General features: G+C 41.0%; 1 protein-coding gene across 1 annotated transcript in view; it reads left to right on the top strand.

Moving 5' to 3' along the window:
* Positions 1-22,160, top strand: part of LOC142663862 (hexokinase HKDC1-like) — a 39,458-nt gene that overhangs the window by 6,644 nt on the left and 10,654 nt on the right. Inside the window, exons 3-11 of the mRNA XM_075842695.1 lie at positions 223-371; positions 554-670; positions 4,091-4,186; positions 8,240-8,339; positions 9,333-9,516; positions 14,320-14,475; positions 14,582-14,815; positions 16,934-17,238; positions 18,690-18,838. Of these exons, the coding sequence (XP_075698810.1) occupies positions 223-371; positions 554-670; positions 4,091-4,186; positions 8,240-8,339; positions 9,333-9,516; positions 14,320-14,475; positions 14,582-14,815; positions 16,934-17,238; positions 18,690-18,838 (1,490 nt within the window). The remainder of the gene's footprint in view (positions 1-222; positions 372-553; positions 671-4,090; positions 4,187-8,239; positions 8,340-9,332; positions 9,517-14,319; positions 14,476-14,581; positions 14,816-16,933; positions 17,239-18,689; positions 18,839-22,160) is intronic.

Genomic DNA, 22,160 nt, shown 5'->3' with positions numbered 1-22,160 from the left:
CAAGGCCTTCCTTTATATATTTTTTGTGTTTTGGCTATGCTCCTGGTTTTGGCTTAAAAAATACATGCAGCACTGTGTGAACAAGGCCTAACACGAAAAGTGAGTAGTTGTTTTACAGCCACCGTTGTGCATCCTTCAACCTCTACAAACATATTTCTTCTTTCTAACTCTTTCCCAAACTATATATTTAGCAATAATCTCTCTCTATCCCTTGCTGTACAGAGAAGGGGGACTTTCTTGCTCTCGATCTTGGGGGTTCAAAATTCAAAGTTCTTAGGGTGAAAGTATCTGAAGATGGAAAACAGAATGTGCAAATGGAAAGTCAGTTTTATCCTACTTCCAGCGAAATAATAAATGGAAGCAAAGCTGAAGTAAGTCTCTCCACATGCAATATTTAATTTTCAGAATACGATTCGTCATTTACAAAGCACAATGAATAACTGGTGAAATATATATATATTTATTTTTATTTTTTTTTATTTTTTTTTAACATAACAATTACCATTATTAATATTAAAAAAAGTGCAGTGCTGACCATTTAATTGCATTTCAGCTCTTTGATTATGTTGCCGACTGTCTGGGTGATTTCATGAAAAAGAGACAGATAACGGAGAAGCTTCCCCTTGGTTTCACCTTCTCGTTTCCTTGCAAGCAGACAAGACTTGATGAGGTAAAATATTTATTGAATTTTAAGCTGAAATTTACATTAATTGGTTAACCAATACTAATTTCTAAATAGCAGAAAAGTACAAATAGCTAAAACAGTATGACTAGTCTTCCATAGGCAGTTGAGTAGCCATCAGTACAATGTGCACAAGACAGAACAGGCGTTCCTGACTATTGCTCATTTTTTAATGTTAGATCAAATTGCAGCATTTTACGACTTTAAAGGGGTATTCCCATCTTAAGCATTTATGACATATCCACCTAATAGATGCAGGTACCACATCTGGGATCCTCATCTATCAAGAGAATGGGATCTGGCTAACCCCATTTGCCAATTGGTGGCCTCTGCAGTCTCAATTAATGGGGTTTTCCGAGACCTGATAATTTTTTAACTTATTTGCCTTCATTTTCCCAACAATAAACCTCCCTCAGACATCTTTTTTATTTTATTTTCATTTTTCAAGTCCTTTCCATCCTAAAAACGTCTGCTGTTGTCACGTAGCACTTTGTTTACATCCTTTCTTTCATTCTATGATTGCTTCCGGCTCTGATCCCAGCATGCTGTACGCTGGGATCCCAGGCCGCATCAAACCCACTGTACTGAGCATGCGTGGTTCAAAGAGACATTCTTTGAACCGCACATGCGCCCAGATGATGCCTGAACCCACTAAACCGGAATACTTGATGACGCGATGTTCAGTGAGCTGGCCGGAAGAAGTATTTGTCCTGAAGAAGAGAAGAGCACTGAACGGTCGGGACGTCATCAGAAGTCCTGAATTCCGATGGGACGGCGTCACATGAACGAAGTTGCAATCAGGAGAAATCAAGATCTTTAAAAAGGTAAGTATATTAGGAACTTTGATTAAAAGGTATTTGTTATGTGTATGTAAATAGTTTTTGGAAAGTGGAAAACCCCTTTAATGCAAATTAGCCTCTCTTGCCTCTTGATTTAAGCCTCTGGGAGTTATAGAACGAGCCAGAGAAAGCACCGTTCTCCCGATAGGTGAGGGTGCCAGAAGTGAATATTTCATAAATGCTTAAGCTAGGAAAACCAGTTTTAGGCCCCATGCACACGACGGTAGATTTCATCCGTATTACGGAACCAGTAATTTCTACTGACCACGGACACCTTCCCGTATATTTGCAGGAAGGTGTCCGGGCCATAGAAAGCCTCTGCAAAAGATAGGACATGTCCTATCTTTTGCTTTTTACGGACTGTGCTCCCATACTTTATAATGGGCGCACTGGCCGAATAGGAGGATGGTTGTCTGCCGGCACCAGAGGCTGACCATGCCCGTATTCACGGACCGTGATTACGGGCACGGCCACATGCATGAGGCCTTAAGTGGTATTCCAGTTTTAGTAAATAAATGTTACTATTTGTTAATGAAAAGTTATGACATTTTCCAATATATTTTCTCTTCATCACGTGACCGACCCCACTTTACTCTATGTACTCCTTGTACTACTGCTTGCACATAGATTACAGCGGGCTGGTCACATGAAAAAGAGTCGTATCGTCATCAAAGAAGGCTGTGCAACTAGACTTCCGGTCCCCAGCAGCGCTATAAAAATCTATGAAAATTTCAGAATCAGGCCCCATGCAAACGACCGTGCCCGTAATGATGGTCCATGATTTTGGGCACGGCTGACTGCGGATGGCTGCGGATAGTTATCCGTATTTGCGGACCGTGCTCCCATTATAAAGTATAAAATAAAAAATTAGGACATTTTGTCCTATTTTTTATGGACGCTTTCTACGGCACGGACACCTTCCCATAAATATATGGGAAGGTGTCTGTCGGCCATATAAATAAATGGGTCTGTAAGTACGGATGGAATCTACGGTCGTGTGCATGGGGCCTTAGATTGTATACAGAAATCTATATTAGCGAATATACTCACATACTGCAGTAAGTACACTGCTTATAATTTTTGGTCCCCACATTGCCCCTTTAATGGAGACATTTGTGTTAGCATGGTAAGATTGTGCAAGATAAGGCCCCCTGCAAAAGGCCGAAATCACGATGAGAGATTACGGGCACGGATGGCCGCGGACAGTCACCCGCATTTGCAAGCTGTGCTTCCATCATAAAGTATGGGATCACGGCCGGCAAAATAAAAAAATAGGACATGTCCTATCTTTTGCGGATGCCTTCTACGGCCTGGACACCTTCCCGTAAATATACGGGAAGGTGTCCGTGAGCAGTAGAAATGAATGATTCCGTATTTTGATCTGCCAATACGGATCCGTAATGGCAGATCAAAATTAGGGTCATGTGCATGGGGCCTAACCCTTTGCAAAGCTACTATGAACGAACCAAGAGGAGAAAGATTGAACTGTAGATTTATACTTTTAAATGATTCTGGGCCTCTGGTTCATTCACAAGTACTTACAGTTACCATTCCTTCACTCTTATGCAGTATCAGGAGATGTAAACAATGTTTTTGCCTGGTGTCCAAGGGAGATTTCCATGAACGTCATCGGATATAGGCTTCATTATAAAGGTCTCCTTGGTTGAACTTGATGGACATGTGTCTTTTTTCAGCCGTACTAACTATGTAACTATGTACTATGTAACTATGGTGCTTTTGCGAACTTCACACACATCTGAGGAGATTTATCAAAACTAGTAAAAAGCCAGATAGATGCGGGTCCCACCTCTCACCCGATAGATGCGGGTCCCATCCGATCTCAAGATAGGTTCAGGTCCCGGAGCTGGCATGTATGCCAATTCCTATGGATATGCCAAAAATCTATGAGATGGGAATACCCCTTTAATAAATTAGGAGCATCTTACTCCAGCTCTCTTTAGATTAAGACTGGTGTCTGAAACACCAGTCTTAATAAATTGCTTCCATTGTTTTCACCCCAAATGCTCAGTTCTCCTTCTTCTTTTAATTTAGAAGAACATAATACTTTCCTGTAACATACTTACTTTTTTCTCAGTGTAGTTTCTGAACACAGGTCAATGGGAGGCGGACAAAGTAAGAACTGCTCATTTCCGAACATGTCTCACGATAGTCTCCGTAAAAAACAAACAAGAAAAAAACAAACCCTTTCATTACTATCCAGTGGGATTTGAGATAAAACTTAAACGGTCAACTTTTAGCAAAGAATGTTCACGATACATGAGAAAAGATATTTAATGTCTAAAGAACATTGAAATAGTAAATCATGGTGTTATGTATAATTTATACTATAGGCTTTTATATCCATGGACTTAAGAATCTCTATCTTGCCAAGATTTCTTTGCACTATGGGTAGGATATAAAGAATAATGTGGGCATGCCTTAATTACACGCATACTCATTGTCCATACATTTATTTAAAGATTGTTGGTGATTTTGAGTCTTCGATGTGTGTATAATGGGGGCAGGTTTTCTAATCTAAAACTAATTTCCTCCTATATGGTTTTTGTAGGGGGTTTTGATATCATGGACAAAAGACTATAAAGTAAGGGGGGTTCACCAAACTGATGTGGTAAATACACTGAGGAAAACACTGAAGAAGAAAAAGGTATGTTCTCAATCCCCTTTGCTATGTATAGTAACCAAGATCTCAATATTCTCAAAAGGTTTTGAAAAGTGAAAGAATATTTTTTTGGAAAAATATTCGATCTGACACCCAGTTCTCTAGTCTCCTATAAAGACACATGGGTATATATATATATATATATATATATATATATATACACACACACTACCGTTCAAAAGTTTGGGGTCACCCAGACAATTTTGTGTTTTCCATGAAAACTCACACTTATATTTTGCGGGTACTATTTAATGAAGCTGCCAGTTGAGGACCTGTGAGGCGTCTATTTCTCAAACTAGAGACTCTAATGTACTTGTCTTGTTGCTCAGTTGTGCAGCGGGGCCTCCCACTTCTCTTTCTACTCTGGTTAGAGCCTGTTTGTGCTGTCCTCTGAAGGGAGTAGTACACACCGTTGTAGGAAATCTTCAGTTTCTTGGCAATTTCTCGCATGGAATAGCCTTCATTTCTAAGAACAAGAATAGACTGTCGAGTTTCACATGAAAGCTCTCTTTTTCTAGCAATTTTGAGACTTTAATCTAACCCACAAATGTAATGCTCCAGATTCTCAACTAGCTCAAAGGAAGGTCAGTTTTATAGCTCCTCTAAACAGCAAAACTGTTTACAGCGGTGTTAACATAATTGCACAAGGGTTTTCAAGTGTTTTCTAATCATCCATTAGCCTTCTAACACAGTTAGCAAACACAATGTACCATTAGAACACTGGAGTGATGGTTGCTGGAAATGGGCCTCTATACACCTATGTAGATATTGCATTAAAAAACAGATGTTTGCAGCTAGAATAGTCATTTAGCACATTAACAATGTATAGAGTGTATTTCTGATTAATTTAATGTTATCTTCATTGAAAAAAAACTGTGCTTTTCATTCAAAAATAAGGAAATTTCTAAGTGACCCTAAACTTTTGAACGGTAGTGTGTATATATATATATATATATATATATACATACATACTTACACACACTAGTCCTTCTCAATGAATTGCAATATCATCAAAAAATTTATTTATTTCAGTAATTCAATTCAAAAAGTGAAACTCATATTATATAGATTCATTACACACAGAGTGATCTATTTCCAGCGTTTTTTTCTTTTAATGTTGATGATTATGGTAACAGTTAATGAAAACCCAAAATTTTGTGTCAGAAAATTTGAATATTATAGAAGCCCAATTTCAAAAATGATTTTTAATACGGTTATATATACATACAGCACACAAGAAAATGGCGACCGCACACTGCGTACACTAAGGCCACCTAAGCCACTAAATATAAATAAATATGCATTACTGCTAAATCTACTTACAATAGGGAGGTTCTTAGCGCACATTTTGATCAAATTGTGTGAGCCCACCTGCCACGACAAGGCGACTTCTATGATGTGGGAACCTACGCTGCACATACACCCAGAAATAGGACTAAACCTACATATTCTTCGGGATTGTAGGAACCAGCATTAAACTAATTAAAATCAGAGGGCAGAATGGGAGGAGTGGAAGATCAAAAAATTAAGGCAGTCACTAACCCCATATATATGAATCACATAAACAACAAAAAAGTTTGAACAGCATATTTCAACAAAATAAAACAAAACATGCATATAGGTGCAAGAACGCCTGTGACTGCAAATGTATACAGCACGCAAGAAAATGGCGACAGCACACGCCGAACACTAATGCCACCTAAGCCAATAAATATAAATAAATATACATTACTGCTTAATATACTTACAATAGGGAAGTTCTTAGTGTACATTTTGATCAAATTGTGTGAACCCATCTGCCACGACAAGGCGAGCTCTATGAGGTGGGAACCTATGCTGCACATACACCCAGAACCTTGACTAAACTAACTCCTTGATGATATTCTAATTCATTGAGAAGGACTAGTATATGTCTATATATATATATATATATATATATATATATATATATATATATATATATATATATATATATATATATATACAGTGAAGGAAATAAGTACTTGATCCCTTGCTGATTTTGTAAGTTTGACCACTGTCAAAGTCATGAACAGTCTAGAATTTTTAGGCTAGGTTAATTTTACCAGTGAGAGATAGATTATATTTAAAAAAAAACAGAAAATCACATTGTCAAAATTATATATATTTATTTGCATTGTGCACAGAGAAATAAGTATTTGATCCCCTACCAACCATTAAGAGTTCAGCCTCCTCCAGACCAGTTACACGCTCCAAATCAACTTGGTGCCTGCATTAAAGACAGCTGTCTTACATGGTCACCTGTATAAAAGACTCCTGTCCACAGACTCAATTAATCAGTCTGACTCTAACCTCTACAACATGGGCAAGACCAAAGAGCTTTCTAAGGATGTCAGGGACAATATCATAGACCTGCACAAGGCTGGAATGGGCTACAAAACCATAAGTAAGACGCTGGGTGAGAAGGAGACAACTGTTGGTGCAATAGTAAGAAAATGGAAGACATACAAAATGACGGTCAATCGACATCGATCTGGGGCTCCTTGCAAAATCTCACCTCGTGGGGTATCCTCGATCCTGAGGAAGGTGAGAGCTCAGCCGAAAACTACACGGGGGGAACTTGTTAATGATCTCAAGGCAGCTGGGACCACAGTCACCAAGAAAATCATTGGTAACACATTATGCCGTAATGGATTAAAATACTGCAGTGCCCGCAAGGTACCCCTGCTCAAGAAGGCACATGTACAGGCCCGTCTGAAGTTTGCAAATGAACATCTGGATGATTCTGAGAGTGATTGGGAGAAGGTGCTGTGGTCAGATGAGACTAAAATTGAGCTCTTTGGCATTAACTCAACTCGCCGTGTTTGGAGGAAGAGAAATGCTGCCTATGACCCAAAGAACACAGTCTCCACTGTCAAGCATGGAGGTGGAAACATTATGTTTTGGGGGTGTTTCTCTGCTAAGGGCACATGACTACATCACCGCATCAATGGGAGAATGGATGGAGCCATGTACCGTCAAATCCTGAGTGACAACCTCCTTCCCTCCACCAGGACATTAAAAATGGCTCGTGGCTGGGTCTCCCAGCACGACAATGACCCGAAACATACAGCCAAGGCAACAAAGGAGTGGCTCAAAAAGAAGCACATTAAGGTCATGGAGTGGCCTAGCCAGTCTCCAGACCTTAATCCCATCGAAAACTTATGGAGGGAGCTGAAGATCCGAGTTGCCAAGCGACAGCCTCGAAATCTTAATGATTTACAGATGATCTGCAAAGAGGAGTGGGCCAAAATTCCATCTAACATGTGTGCAAGCATCAGCATCAACTACAAAAAATGTCTGACTGCTGTGCTTGCCAACAAGGGTTTTACCACCAAGTATTAACTCTTGTTTGCCAAAGGGATCAAATACTTATTTCTCTGTGCACAATGCAAATAAATATATATAATTTTGACAATGTGATTTTCTGTTGTTTTTTTTATATAATCTATATTCTCACTGGTAAAATTAACCTAGCCTAAAAATTCTAGACTGTTCATGTCTTTGACGGTGGGAAAACTTACAAAATCAGCAAGGGATCAAATACTTATTTCCTTCACTGTATATAGACATATACAAAAATAGAATCCAGCAGCACAGTAAATGAAAGGGGGTGTAAGCTTTAGGGAAATGACCACTGTCCCTCTAGACAGAAAGCAGTAAATAGGCAGCACTCACAAAGGCTTAAAGTGAAAAAAGAGGGTGCTTTATTGACCCCAAAAGTGCAACGTTTCAGCTCACACAACCTGAGCGTTTCTCAAGCCAAGGCTTTTTTTTTTTAAATATATAAATATATATATATATATATATATATATATATATATATATATATATAAAAAGTTGTTGTCCTTGACAACAAATTAGACAGCATATTATATAGTCTCACCTTCAATGTAAAAGTCACAGATTGTTTGGTTTCTATACACATTAGTGCTGTATATTTGTTATACATATATATTTTTAGAGAATTTTTTTGTCAAGTGTTGATTTAATTGTGGAATATACATTTCCTTTTGTTAGCGAACAAATGTGGATGTCCTGGCTTTAGTTAATGACACAGTGGGCACCATGATGACCTGCGGATATGATGACCACTTGTGTGAAGTTGGCGTTATTGTAGGTAAGAGAATTTAACCAATGTGTGAATCAAGGTTTACAAAGAATGAATTATGCAGTTACTTTATAATGTTACAGCCCTTTGTCCCGCTGTACATGACTTTGAAGTCTTTGCCTATGGATGCAGTGACGATTATCAATCACTGGTAAAAAGTGGATTTATTCAGAAGATTGGACGGTATTCCTATATCTCGACTTTAATGGTTCTTTCTTGAAAAGATTGTAAGAGCATAGATATTGGTGGCAAATCACTAGGATATGCCACCAATGTCCAATCAGTGGTGGTTCGACGATTTCTAGAATAAAGTAGCCGCAACACCAAGAAAGCGTGATGCTACATGGTCTCTTGTTTCTACTCAGCTTTCCCTGGGATGGCCGCATGGTTGGCCAATAACTACTGTATAATGGGCTAACCTCTGAAGAAAGCCGTGTAGAGTCATTAGGAGATTAAGAGAAACAGTGCTTTCTTACCGCCACCTTATTTTAGTGATTAGCACGGGTTACTGTGGCCGGACACCTGCCAAGCGGATATTGCCATCAAAGTCTATTCTATGACAACCCCTTAAATTGATGTCCAAATTTTAGGAAATAGCTTTGGTCATAAACATTTGTGAATTTAAGGGTGGATGTACATGAACATGTAAAATGTACCGATACCGACTTTGTGTGCCGCTGTAAAGCATCAGTTCACGCAACATTGCTGTTTGCATGATTGGAGAGGGCGAAATTCACTCAATTCATTGTGGCAGCTCTTCCAGCACCATCAACAGGATATAGGTGATATCTATAGCTACTGTACTGTGAACGGAGAGAGAAGAGATATTATAATGTGCTTTCTCCATTGATTGTGCCGATCAACTTATAAATTTCCCGCTGCTACTCTCCTCTATTACCTGAATTGTCCTCCCTTTTACATGCTGGAGCATCGGGTAATCAATGTATATTAGGAAATCAGTAATTGGTATATTACTAACATCTCTGTTTTCTTGCTGTGTAGGGACTGGTACAAATGCCTGCTACATGGAGAACCTGAGTAATATTGACCTGGTGGAAGGCGATGAGGGGAGGATGTGCATTAATACAGAGTGGGGAGCTTTTGGAGAGGACGGTGCCTTAGATGACATCAGAACAAATTTTGATAATGAAATAGATTTAGGATCACTGAACCCTGGCAAGCAACTGTAAGTATTTTTTACATTTAGACTTATTTACTGTAATATGGACACAAGGGAAACAATTTGATTTAAAATAAGCTGTAAAAGACATACAACATGTGCAACTTATGCAGCTACACAAAGACCCCATTGGCAAGGTGGTATGCCACCTTGAAGAAAATTACAGTGCATCCTACAGTTTACTAATCTCATTAATAAAAACTTCCCTAGGCAAAAATGGCTGCTGCCAGGTATCAATGGATAGAATTTGGCACAGTAGATAGTGATAAGATAGACTGAGGGCTCCTTTAAGCATATTCTGTAAATGTACGTCAAAGTCTTTGGATGGGGGTGTATGTGGTATATACCTCTGGAACCCCCTTCTGTCACCCCATGCCCACCCCCGGGACGTAAACGCAGGGCGCCAATAGTTGTCATGAAACCCTGGGGGCCTAATGAAGGCCCCCAGGTCTGCCATCTTGGTCAGGGCTTAAAAGCACAATACACTGCAATATACTGTATAAGGCCTCATTCACACAACAGGTTTTCCCGGCCGGGTGCCGGCCGTTCATAACTCGGCCGGCACCCGGCTGCATTAGGAATAATAGACCCCTAATGGGGCTATTCACACGACCGATTTTTTGACGGCCGGGAAAACCGGCCGTCAAAAAATAGGACATGCTCTATTTTCGCCCGGGTACCCGGCCGCCCGGCTCCCATAGAAGTCTATGGGGCCGGGTAATACACGGCCATCACCGACTTGCGCTCTGTCTCCTCCTCCTCCTCCTCACAGCGCAGAGTGCATGTGAGGAGAAGGAGTTGAGGAGGAGTTGATGCCATTCGGACGAATGGCTACGCTGTACACTGTGTGGCAGGGCCGGAGTGTACAGCAGGTGGAAGGGAGCACTGCGCTGGCTCCCTTCCCCTGCTTGTTTTAAAAGCGCCCTGGCCCGGCGACACCTTCGATGGCGCCGCTGCGGCTGCTACTACTGTAGCGATGCCACTATAGCAGAGCGGGGAGGTATCTCCCCGCTCTGCTATGTGCTAGCCCCCTTGAAGGAGCGGAATCCCCGTGTTTTCGGGGATTCCGCTCCTGGACAGAGCGCTTGATGTCTCTGTCCATATCTGGGCAGTGACATCAGGGGAAACTCCTGAAGCGGAATCCCCGAACACATGGGGATTCCCCTTCAGGAGTTGCCGCTGATGTCACTGTCCAGATCTGCCCGGCCCGGAACGGATGCATAACTTTATGCAAACCGGCCGGGCAAAATGGCCAATTTTACCGGCCGGCACTCGGGCTCGGGCGGGACCCGGTCGTGTGAATCCCGCCTTAGTCTAACGATTGTTCAGATCTCCTAGTAGGACAAAAAAAAGTTACAAATGTAAAAAAAAGCTTTCAGTAATAGACAAAAAAAATATATTGATAGTTAAAAAAAATGCTAATTTTTTCCCTTATTGTAAAAAAAATACAAAAATAAACATAATTGGTATAGCCACGTCCGGAACTATTACAATAGAACATTATTTAACCTGCAGGGTCAACGCTGTGAAAAAACCAAAAACACCAGATTAGCCGTTTTTGGGTTACCTTCCAAAAAATGGAATAAAAAGGGTAAAAAAACTGTATATATTCCAAAAAGGTACATAAATCCAGAGCGAGAACCAGGCGCATACATAAATACAGCACCAGATCCAAGCTCAGTGCGTAAATCCAGCACAAGAACCAGACTCATACATAAATACAACTACTCCCGGCCACGAGCCATTTCTCAGATGCCTTCGGCTTCTCCCTTTTCCAACACTTCTGTACCTATAACCTAAGATAAAATTCTCATGGTGACACACACTATGCACCTAAATATAATAGCGCAATACACTGCAACCCTGAAAAAAATAATAGTACCACACACGGTGACCCTTAATGTAATTGTGTCAAGCACTGTAAAGTAAAGCACCACACACACACACACACACACACGCAAACACCCCTCTAGATAGTGCCCATTGTATAAAGTACTACTCACCTTGTCCCCTGTTGAAAGTGTCATACACAATGCCCCCTGTAGATAGGCCGCCTGTAGATAGTACTGTTCACAAAGCCCCCTCTGGATAGTGCCACATATAGAGCCCCTTATAGATAGTGCCCCTCATAGAGCCCCCTGTAGATAGTGTCATTTACAATGCCCCCTGCAGATAGAGCACCCTGTAGATAGAGCCACATATAGAGCCCCCTTTAGATAGTGCCATTTACAATGCCCCCTGCAGATAGAGCCCCCTGTAGATCGTGCCAATCATAGAGCCCCCTGTAGATAGTGCCCCACATAGAGCCCCCTGTAGATAGTGCCATTCATAAAGCCCCCTGTAGATAGTGCCACATATACAGCCCCCTGTAGATAGTACCATTTACAATGCCCCTGTAGATAGAGACCCCTGTAGATGGTGTCAATCACAGAGCCCCCTGTAAATGGTGCCAATCACAGAGCCCCCTGTAGATGGTGCCAATCATAGAGCCCCCTTTAGTGCCCCACATAGAGCCCCCTGTAGATAGTACCATCCACAAAGCCCCCTGTAGATCATGCTACATATAGAGCCCCCTGTAGATAGGACCATTTACAATGCCCGCTGCAGATAGAGCCCCCTGTAGATAGTGCCCCACATAGCACCCCCTGTAGATAATTCTTCCATAGAGCCCCCTGTAGATAGTGCCATTCACAATGCCCCCTGTAGATAGTGCCATTTTCAAAGCCCCCTATAGATAGTGCCATATATAGAGCCCCCTGTAGATAGTACCATTCACAAAGTCCCCTGTAGATAGTGCCCCACATGGAGCCCCCTGTAGATAGTACCATTTTCAAAGCCCCCTATAGATAGTGCCACATATAGAGCCCCCTGTAGATAGTACCATTCACAAAGCCCCCTGTAGATAGTTCCACACATAGAGCCCCCTGTAGATAGTGCCATTTACAATGCCCCCTGCAGATAGAGCCCCCTGTAGATAGTGCCAATCCTAGAGCCCCCTGTTGACAGTGCCCCACATAGAGCCACCTGAGGACAGTACCATTCACAAAGCCCCCTGTAGATAGTGCCCCCTGTAGATCGTGCCACACATAGAGCCCCCTGTAGTTTGTGTCATTCACAATGCCCCTTGTAGATAGTATCATTCACAATGCCCCATGTAGATAGTTCCACTCATAGAGCTTCCTGTAGATGGTGCCATTCACAATGCCCCCTGTAGAAAGTACCATTCACAATGCCCCCTGTAGAAAGTACCATTCACAATGCCCCCCTGTAGAAAGTACCATTCACAATGCCCCCTGTAGATCATTCCACTCAGAGCTCCCTGTAGATAGTACCACTCACACTGCCCACTGAAAGAAATATTTTTTTACATACTCACCTGTCCTGAGCCGTCCTTCAGCGATGCAGGCCTGGTCTCTTCTGACCAGGACTACTCCATCGGAATGACGCAGGCAGAACGGTGATGTCATCGCGCCACCTACATCACAGGTAAAGCGCCGAAGGGCGAAGCAGGGAACAGACAGTTCCCTTGCCTCGCCAACGCTAGGAAGACCTTTCACATGTATCCACGGCCTAATAGACAACTGGGCATGTTTTTACTTTTTACCAACTGGGCGTTGTACAGAGGAGTGTATGACACTGACCAATCAGTGACCAATCAGCGTCATACGCTTCTCATTGTTCCAGCCCAGCTTCTTTCACTGCACAATCACACTTTAACAATGGGCTGGAACAATAAGAAGTGTATGATGCTGATTGGTCACTGATTGGTCAGCGTCATACACTCCTCTGAGAGATGCTTGCCCATCAACCACCGATGCTCCAGACGTACTCACGCTTAGGGTTTTCACTCATGACGCTCGGCCCCACTCAGCAGCTTGGAGCACAGCAGCTTGTTGTTGTCATCACCACTCTGGGCATAGCCTGTGCACTACGCCCCATTCAGTGGGAACAGACACTTTTTAAAATCTCAGCACTGCCCCCAGCGTTAGGACGCAGCGTAGTCACACTGGTTTCGTCCTCTCCACTGTTATGGCACAGTAAAATTCCAAATAAGATGGCGTCAGATGTTTATGCCGGTGCTTAGCAATTTAAAGAAACAGTAGCCAATCATCATTGCCTGAACCTGCCAAAGCAGACCACATTGTGTGAACATAGAGTATAACATAACATATTTATATATGTCGCTTCCACTTATATAAACGCTCCTTGGGAGCGAAAAACAAGTAGATACATTTTGCATGGCATTTCTTAAAGAGACAGTATAAAATAAAGTACACCATAATCAGGTACAATATGTACAATGAAAAAGAAATACTCTCGGTGACCGCTTAAGGCTGGGGGTCACTCCAGGAGTCTTACAAAGGAACACCACTATAAAGTGCGAGGCACAATTTGAATATTGGCAACAATGTTGCACATGTAACATAGACCAATATAGGTCACCTATTTAATGTTATTAAGCAGGAGGGCAATCAATTTTAAAAACATTTCTAAAAAATCTCTAATGTGGATATTTCCTCAAATGAAAATTTCAGCAGTAGATTTTAAGACCATGTTTCCACGTTCAGGATTCTGTCAGGATTTAGGCCCTAGTCTAGTGAATACAAAGCAATGAAATTGCAAAATGCAATATATTTACACTGTAATATATTGTAGCATTTAGACACATATATGTTATTTTCCTAGTGCAGCCCCGCACTGTATAATCTAAGACTCAGAGCCTCAAGTCTATAATTTGAGAATTTTAAAATTAGTTATATTTTTAAAAAATAAATTAAAAAAATTGCCATTGTCTTGTTTTTATGATAGATTTGAGAAGATGATCAGTGGTTTGTACATGGGAGAACTGGTCAGACTCATTCTGCTAAAGATGGCAAAAAAAGGCCTTCTGTTCGGTGGTAAGGTCTCTAATGCCCTCCGTACCAAGGGAAAGATAGAAACAAGTCATGTGGCTGCCATGGAAAAGTAAGGACTGCTTAATATATGCATCTACAACTTATTTAGAAACTGCATGGTAACAGTACCAGAAATTCCCTTCTAAACTTTTTTTCTTATTAACTTTCTATTGCAGGTATAATGAAGGGCTCTATAACACTAGACAAATATTACTTGACCTTGGCCTGGAACCATCAGAGGATGACTGCATCGCTGTTCAACATGTGGCCACTATAGTATCATTCCGATCGGCCAACCTGTGTGCCGCTGCTCTTGCTGCTATTCTGACACGGCTTCGGGAGAATAAGAAGTTGGATAGGATGAGGACAACAATTGGAATGGACGGCACAGTTTATAGAACACATCCCGAGTAAGTAACAAATCATATATGTGATAACTTTATAAATATATCAAGACAAATAAATACACGAGATTCATTTCTCCTGATTGTGATTGGACTAATGAAAATGCCATTATAAAATTATATTGCATCCAAAATTGTGTACATTATTCTCCAATCCATTTTATCTTTTTCAAAAAGCTCTACTAAAGAGCCGATGCCTTTTATATGATATAATAATTGATGTGTATAAAGGAACACTTTTTAGTGTTTTTAATTCCTCATTCAGACCCAAAAAACTGTGATTTCGTCCTAATTTGGCATTTGGATCATTTGTGCCGAATGAACAATATTTTATATAATATGTTGAGTGTAATAAATTTACTTTAATATGTCAGAAATACATAATGAGAACATAATACTTTATAATTACGCTAATACTAAAGTACACTAAATACTATTAAGATTTGTAACCCTTTGATTTTGATCCATTTATAATAGATCCGTCATGGATTTGTCAAAACAAGAAGCCTTGATGTCCTTATGAACAGAGTCTAAACTATTCCTAAGTGATGGCATATATCGCTAGGTTATGCCATCACTTCCTGATCGGTGGTTGTCTGTCTGACCCCACAATCCGCAGAGTGAAGGGGCCATGCACAAGTTAAGCGACGTGGCTCCTTCACAGTTTTACCTGCATGATCCATCTGCTGTGGAAAAAATACAACGCATCCTCATTTACTTGAATAGAACGGTGCTGCATTTCTCTGCACGGCAAGTTGATGGTACCTGGTGAACTTTAATCCCAGAGGTCGGATCGTAACTGATCTTACAGTGATTGCATTTGCTTACAATATGTCAACACTTCTTTAAATGGGAACTTCCCTTTTAATATTGTTTTAAAGAACGAATTAGGTACGGCCATCATTGCAGCTGCAGAGAATTGGCGCTCTAGTGTCAGCAACAGGCAACCACAGTTTGTACAGTAAAATCTTTCCAAAAGACCACCTCTTTGAGGAGACCACCCCGTTATCCATACCAGATTTTCTTTGACAGATTTTCAGTTCCACCATAGATTATGCATACCGTCCATCTTCTTTCAGAATACCACCCCCTAGAAGACCACTTTTCAATGCAGTTTTGGTAGTACGTTTCAAAGAGCTTTCACTGGTATATGGGGAAATGGTGCTACATACTAAAGAAACAGGGCACTGTCTTCTTATCAAGTATACAAGGAAAAGACTATTGGTTTCTTGGAGAAAAAAAAACGACAACAAAAATTATAGTTGAAATGTAATAACTGGTCTTGTGATATTTAAGTGACACTAAATGCATAAATTTGTTTAAAGAGGATCTGTCACTAGTTTATTAATTCCCTATCTCATAACTAATCTAATAGGCGCTATGATCCTGATAACTACAATATCATTTGATTTAAAAAAACGTTTATTATTTCTAAAGTTATGTACTTTTTTCTAAATATGCTAATTTGGCTATACTTGCCAAATGGGAGGTAACTCTTTCTTTTCACTCTAAGCGGTGTAATGTTTACTGTATGTTGCTGTCCAATCAGTATACAGTTCTCCTCTTCACAGCTCAGCAACACAGCGTGATCATATAGTATACAGCTTCCATTCCCGACTGTATTTTCAACTGGTGATACCTTCGTTTATTTCACAGCTAGAACTGCGATCCTGGTGCCATATGAAAGATTAGAATCTCATCTCTCATATGCCAGCAGAACCGCTGTTCTAGGTGGTCCACAGATATGGCTATTTGAAATGATCCCCCTTCCCTCCAGCCTCAGTCTCTCGCACTGTGTGAAGCAGCTTCATGCTGATAGGACAGCGTCAGAGGCTGTCAGGAGAATCGCTGGTGTTAACACCCACTTGTCTAGTATAGCCTAATTTGCATATTTCCAAAAAAGCTCATAACTTTTAAAATAATAAACTTTTTGGGACACAATTTTCACTAGCATTATCCGTGTGACAGCGCCTATTAGATTAGATAGGAGATATGGCATTACTAAACTAGTGACCGATCCTCTTAAAAATATATATATGGGAATTAACTGTATTGTATTCAAGTGTCAAAAGACATAATAAGGGCATACCATGAAAAATAACTCCAGAATCCTTCCTTTTTTAGGTATGCTAAACGACTACACAAGGTTGTGAGGAGATTGGTTCCTAATTGTGATGTGCGTTTCCTTCTCTCAGAAAGCGGCAGTGGTAAAGGAGCAGCTATGGTAACAGCAGTGGCTTGTCGATTGCTCTCAAATCACAAGCAGATTGATGAGGTTCTAGATTTGCTACATATTTCAGATGAGAAACTTGCAGATATTAAATTAAGGATGATGAAGGAGTTAAAAGATGGACTTAAGAAGGAAACACACGACTCTGCAACTGTAAAAATGTTACCAACTTATGTTTATGGGACACCAAATGGTACAGGTAAATTTCGTAGTTTTTTTTACCTTCACTCTTTAAAATTGGGAATCTTTACATTATGAACACATTGGAGGCGAATCATCAGTAACTATGCACCATGCGATCGCTGCACCAATCTCTCGCCACACGCAGCATGCAACAGATTTATTAGCAGGATGCACACCTTGTTGATAAGTCTATCGCAGGGGGGAAAACAATGCCACCCCAGACCTGGCATTGTTTTCAAACACTTTTCTAAACAGAAAAGTAGCACAAAAGCTTGATAAATGAGTGGCACAGAGTTTGACTTTGAAGCCCTGCCCACTTTTCCCAACAAAACTGAGACAGAGACTTCGTAAATATGGATTTCAGCCAGAAAACCATGGGGGGAATTTATTAAGACTGGCGTTTCATACTCGAGTCTTAATAGAAAAAAAATTAGCATAAAATGTGACAAATTTATTAGGAGGCGAAAGCCCCTTAAATAATGTGTCGCATCTTTTGGCCCAGCCATTCGCAACAACCGCGGCCATGCGCCATACATTCTCCTTACATTGCCTTTAAAATAAAAGAAAAAACATTTACTCACCTAACCGCTCCTCTTCTCCCATCCGGCTCCTTTATCACTCCAGCGCCGCTCATACAAGGTCCTAAGGCCGAGTAGCTTCAATATCATCAGTGCTGTGTCACATACAACATCCTGACTCTTCCCAGCGTCATTATGGTGTATGAGTAGGGCTGTAGTGATGAGGGAGGCGGAGAAGAGAGGTGAGTATAATTTTTTTTTATTTCATTTTTTTTCTATTTCAACTGTCCAATGGGGGGCATTGTATGTCTGAAAAGATATAACTAAGTAATTAAAGTTTTCTTATCCAATTTTGAGAAAAAATAAACTGTTTCAGGGACAGACGGAGAATCCCCCCTTACCACCTTCACCCGTTTCTTTTAACACAGCCATAGCGTTAAATGATAACATTCTGGACCCCGGCAGCCACCACAAGGGGGGATCACACTACATATGGATTTATATATAGGAGCTGTAGAAATCGGTAGTAGTGGCTACAGGCAGCGAGAATTTTATTCATTTAACTCTGATAGGAAGCAGGGGATTTGGATCTCCATACAAGAAAAACTGAAGCGCCTTCCTCTTAAAAAGTAATAAGGTCCAGTTTCTGGGTATAAGTTGTAGACCCCTTTAATGCTCTAGTCCCTCGGGTAGTGCACGATTGACCAAACTGCCAATCCATCAATGTCATCGCTCTTAATTTAGAAAGACCTATATAAACTTGTAAAAACCTATTGTGGTGTTACCCTTTCTGCTGCATCACTGGTGTCAAGTTAAAATTACATTTCTGCATCAATATCTTGAATGAGGCTTTCCCAAGATTATGCACCATCAGTGGTGGTTGGGGCCAGTATAAATATAATATGGGGAGGATATGTTGATCATTTTACATTTCCAATCTCTATTATAGAGCATGGAAAGTTTTTAGCTCTGGATCTTGGAGGAACAAACTTCAGGGTTTTGCTAGTCAAAATCAGGAGTGGAAGAAGACGGTATGTGAGGATGTACAACAAGATCTTTGCTATACCTCTAGAAATAATGCAAGGCACTGGAGAAGAGGTAAGAGTACACATATCTAAGAAATTGCATTGTTGTCCTTAAAATAGGTGTACATTCATATGGTTCCCTAATCCAATAATAAAATTATATCAAAGACCATACACCTTAAATAATGGTGGACCAACAGCTATTTCTCCCAACTTCCCCATAAACATGCACTATCGGCTCGGCTGAAATCCAACAGGCACGATCCTTCTTTCCCCCAACATCTGCTGTCAATAGAGAGCCGAGTGACCCTGCATCGGCCAATACCTCCTAAATCAGCGGATGCAGCTACATTTCATCTAAGAAATTATTAGAGTAGAGCCTCCAATTTTATTTCATATTATTGATTAAATTTATTGTCCTTCCATGCTCTGGTGTACACCACCTATTGATTCATAGAAATTGTAGGTATGGGGAAAGAAGGAAGAGTAGAGCACGGTGGGTCAAATGTCGCCTTCAATTATTTATATTGATACCGACTAGTATAATAGGAGAAAGATTTTGCTGTGCAATGTCCCCTTTTATTGCCACATTTTTTTATTTTTTTTATTATTATATATATAAAGTGTGTTAGTACTATTAGGCTATGTTCACACGGAGTATTTTGGGGGAGGAATATCTGCCTCAAAGCTCCAAACGGAATTTTGAGGCAGATATTCCTCCCCCAAAATACTCCGTGTGAATAGCAATTATCGCGCCGTTTTTCGCCCGCGGCCATTGAGCGCCGCGGGCAGAAAACACGCTTTCTCCTGCCTCCCATTGAAGTCAATGGGAGGTCGGAGGCGGAAGCGCCCGAAGATAGGGCATGTCGCTTCTTTTTCCCGCGAGGCAGTTTTACTGCTCGCGGGAAAAAGATGCCGACGCCTCCCATTGAAATCAATGGGAGACGTTCTCGGGCCGTTTCTGCCGAGTTTTGCGACGCGGTTTCCGCGTCAAAAAACTCGGCAAAAGACCCCGTGTGAACATAGCCTAATACTTTTACAACTTTATTATAGGTTTCTTAATTGTATTATTTTCAAATTCCATTGGTTAGGAGGCCTGTTGGTGGCTTTTCTCCTTCAATGGAAATAAGAGAGGGAGTGCTCCGAGGGTTTGTATTGTGACTGTGATATCCCCTACGTGTGCACACCGCAAATGGTTATAGCCTGTCTCAGTGAACAGCTGATTGGTCACCGAGTGCGTCTTTGTTATATATGTTCCCAGCGTTGCCGCTCCGATCTCTAGTTGAGCAGCAGCGCTAGGATAACAGCTTTCGCTGCGTTTAGACAGACAGACAGACTGCCCGTTGGTAGTCAACACTACTAACTGGTGGGGTTTATAGATTGCTGGCTGTATTACGCCTGCATTATTCGGAGTATCAGCCGTGAGTGCCGCGACGTCATCAGCACTCGATGGCTAAGTGGCGTGTAGTGATATCGCCACTACTCTCGTTCGTTCCCACTATGTCAGGAGCGAACCTCTAGATGCGGTAGGATTCGTTTTTTATTTATCATTGAACTAATCTCTCCCTCATTTATCTTTCCCTACTATCAGGGTCGGTATAGTCCCGACGTACGTTTCACTGAACTGAGTCAGCTTCTTCCGGGGAACGAACGAGAGTAGTGGCGATATCACTACACACCACTTAGCCGTCGAGTGCGGATGACGTCGCGGCACTCACGGCTGATACTCCGAATAATGCAGGCGTAATACAGCCAGCAATCTTTAAACCCCACCAGTTAGTAGTGTTGACTACCAACGGGCAGTCTGTCTGTCTAAACGCAGCGAAAGCTGTTATCCTAGCGCTGCTGCTCAACTAGAGATCGGAGCGGCAACGCTGGGAACATATATAACAAAGACGGACTCGGTGACCAATCAGCTGTTCACTGAGACAGGCTATAACCATTTGCGGTGTGCACACGTAGGGGATATCACAGTCACAATACAAACCCTCGGAGCACTCCCTCTCTTATTTCCATTGAAGGAGAAAAGCCACCAACAGGCCTCCTAACCAATGGAATTTGAAAATAATACAATTAAGAAACCTATAATAAAGTTGTAAAAGTATTATAGTACTAACACACTTTATATATATATAATAATAAAAATAATTTAAAAATGTGGCAATAAAAGGGGACATTGCACAGCAAAATCTTTCTCCTATTATACTAGTCGGTATCAATATAAATAATTGAAGGCGACATTTGACCCACCGTGCTCTACTCTTCCTTCTTTCCCCATACCTACAATTTCTACATTTCATCTAATGTATATGGGCACCTTAACTTCAAACCTGAAAGGTTAATCCAATATCCCACTATGCCCATGTCACACTATCTGAGGTCCAGGAAGCGAACATATGAGGCCCAGTGAATTGATTTCACCATCAACTTTCTGTTGATTCTCTAAAATGTGAGTCACTGATTTGCTGTAAATCTTGAATCTGTTGGGATTGATGATATCATCGCTAATGCTCATGGAACTAGTGATCAGCGGTGATCAAAATAGAAATCAATGAATATTAAAAGCTCTTCAGTTTCAGCAGAGATGCCATGGGGCCCCATGGGGTTACCATGGGGCTCCATACTAAAACTTAAAATGAGGCCACATTCAATTATCCATGCCCTTTCTATCTTCCATAGTCATCAATAATGCACCTTACCTCTATGTGGAGATAGGCCTCCTTCGTTGTTGGGTCCCATAGCAGCTGCAGTATGAAAAACATTCTGTACATAGTATCTGCAGTATATACTTCCTAGGTATATACTACCTTGGCTGTCACACCAATGAGTGAGGGGACCATACCAAACATAGCCTTTTGGACCCCTTTAAATCTGATTTTTACATGATTTTTTTAGGTTTTGAGTGGAATTAAGTTTTAATGTTAATAAAAGTTAAACATCCTCAAATATTCAATGTGACATACAGTGGATATAAAAAGTCTACACACCCCCGTTAAAATGCCAGGTTTTTGCGATGTTACAAAATCAGTCCAAGATGAATAATTTCTGAACTTTTTCCACCTTTAAGGTCACCTATAATCTGTACAATTGTATTGAAAAATAAACTGAAATCTTTTAGGGTTGAAAAATAAAGAACAAAAATAATGTGGTTGCATAAATATGCCCACCCTTAAACTAATACTTTGTTGAATTACCCTTTGACTTTATGACCAGCATTCAGTCTTTTTGAGTAGACGTCGATCAGCATGGCACATCTTGACTTGTTCCACTCTTCCTTGCAAAAGCGCTCCAAATCTGTCAGATTGCGAGGGCATCTCCTGTGTACAGCCCTCTTCAGGTCACCCCACGTATTTTCAATGGGATTCAGTTCTGGGCTCTGGCCGAGCCATTCCAAA

Source organism: Rhinoderma darwinii, chromosome 11 (assembly GCF_050947455.1).
Source record: "Rhinoderma darwinii isolate aRhiDar2 chromosome 11, aRhiDar2.hap1, whole genome shotgun sequence".
NCBI lineage: Eukaryota > Metazoa > Chordata > Amphibia > Anura > Rhinodermatidae > Rhinoderma > Rhinoderma darwinii.
This window is presented reverse-complemented; position numbering and strand designations above follow the sequence as displayed.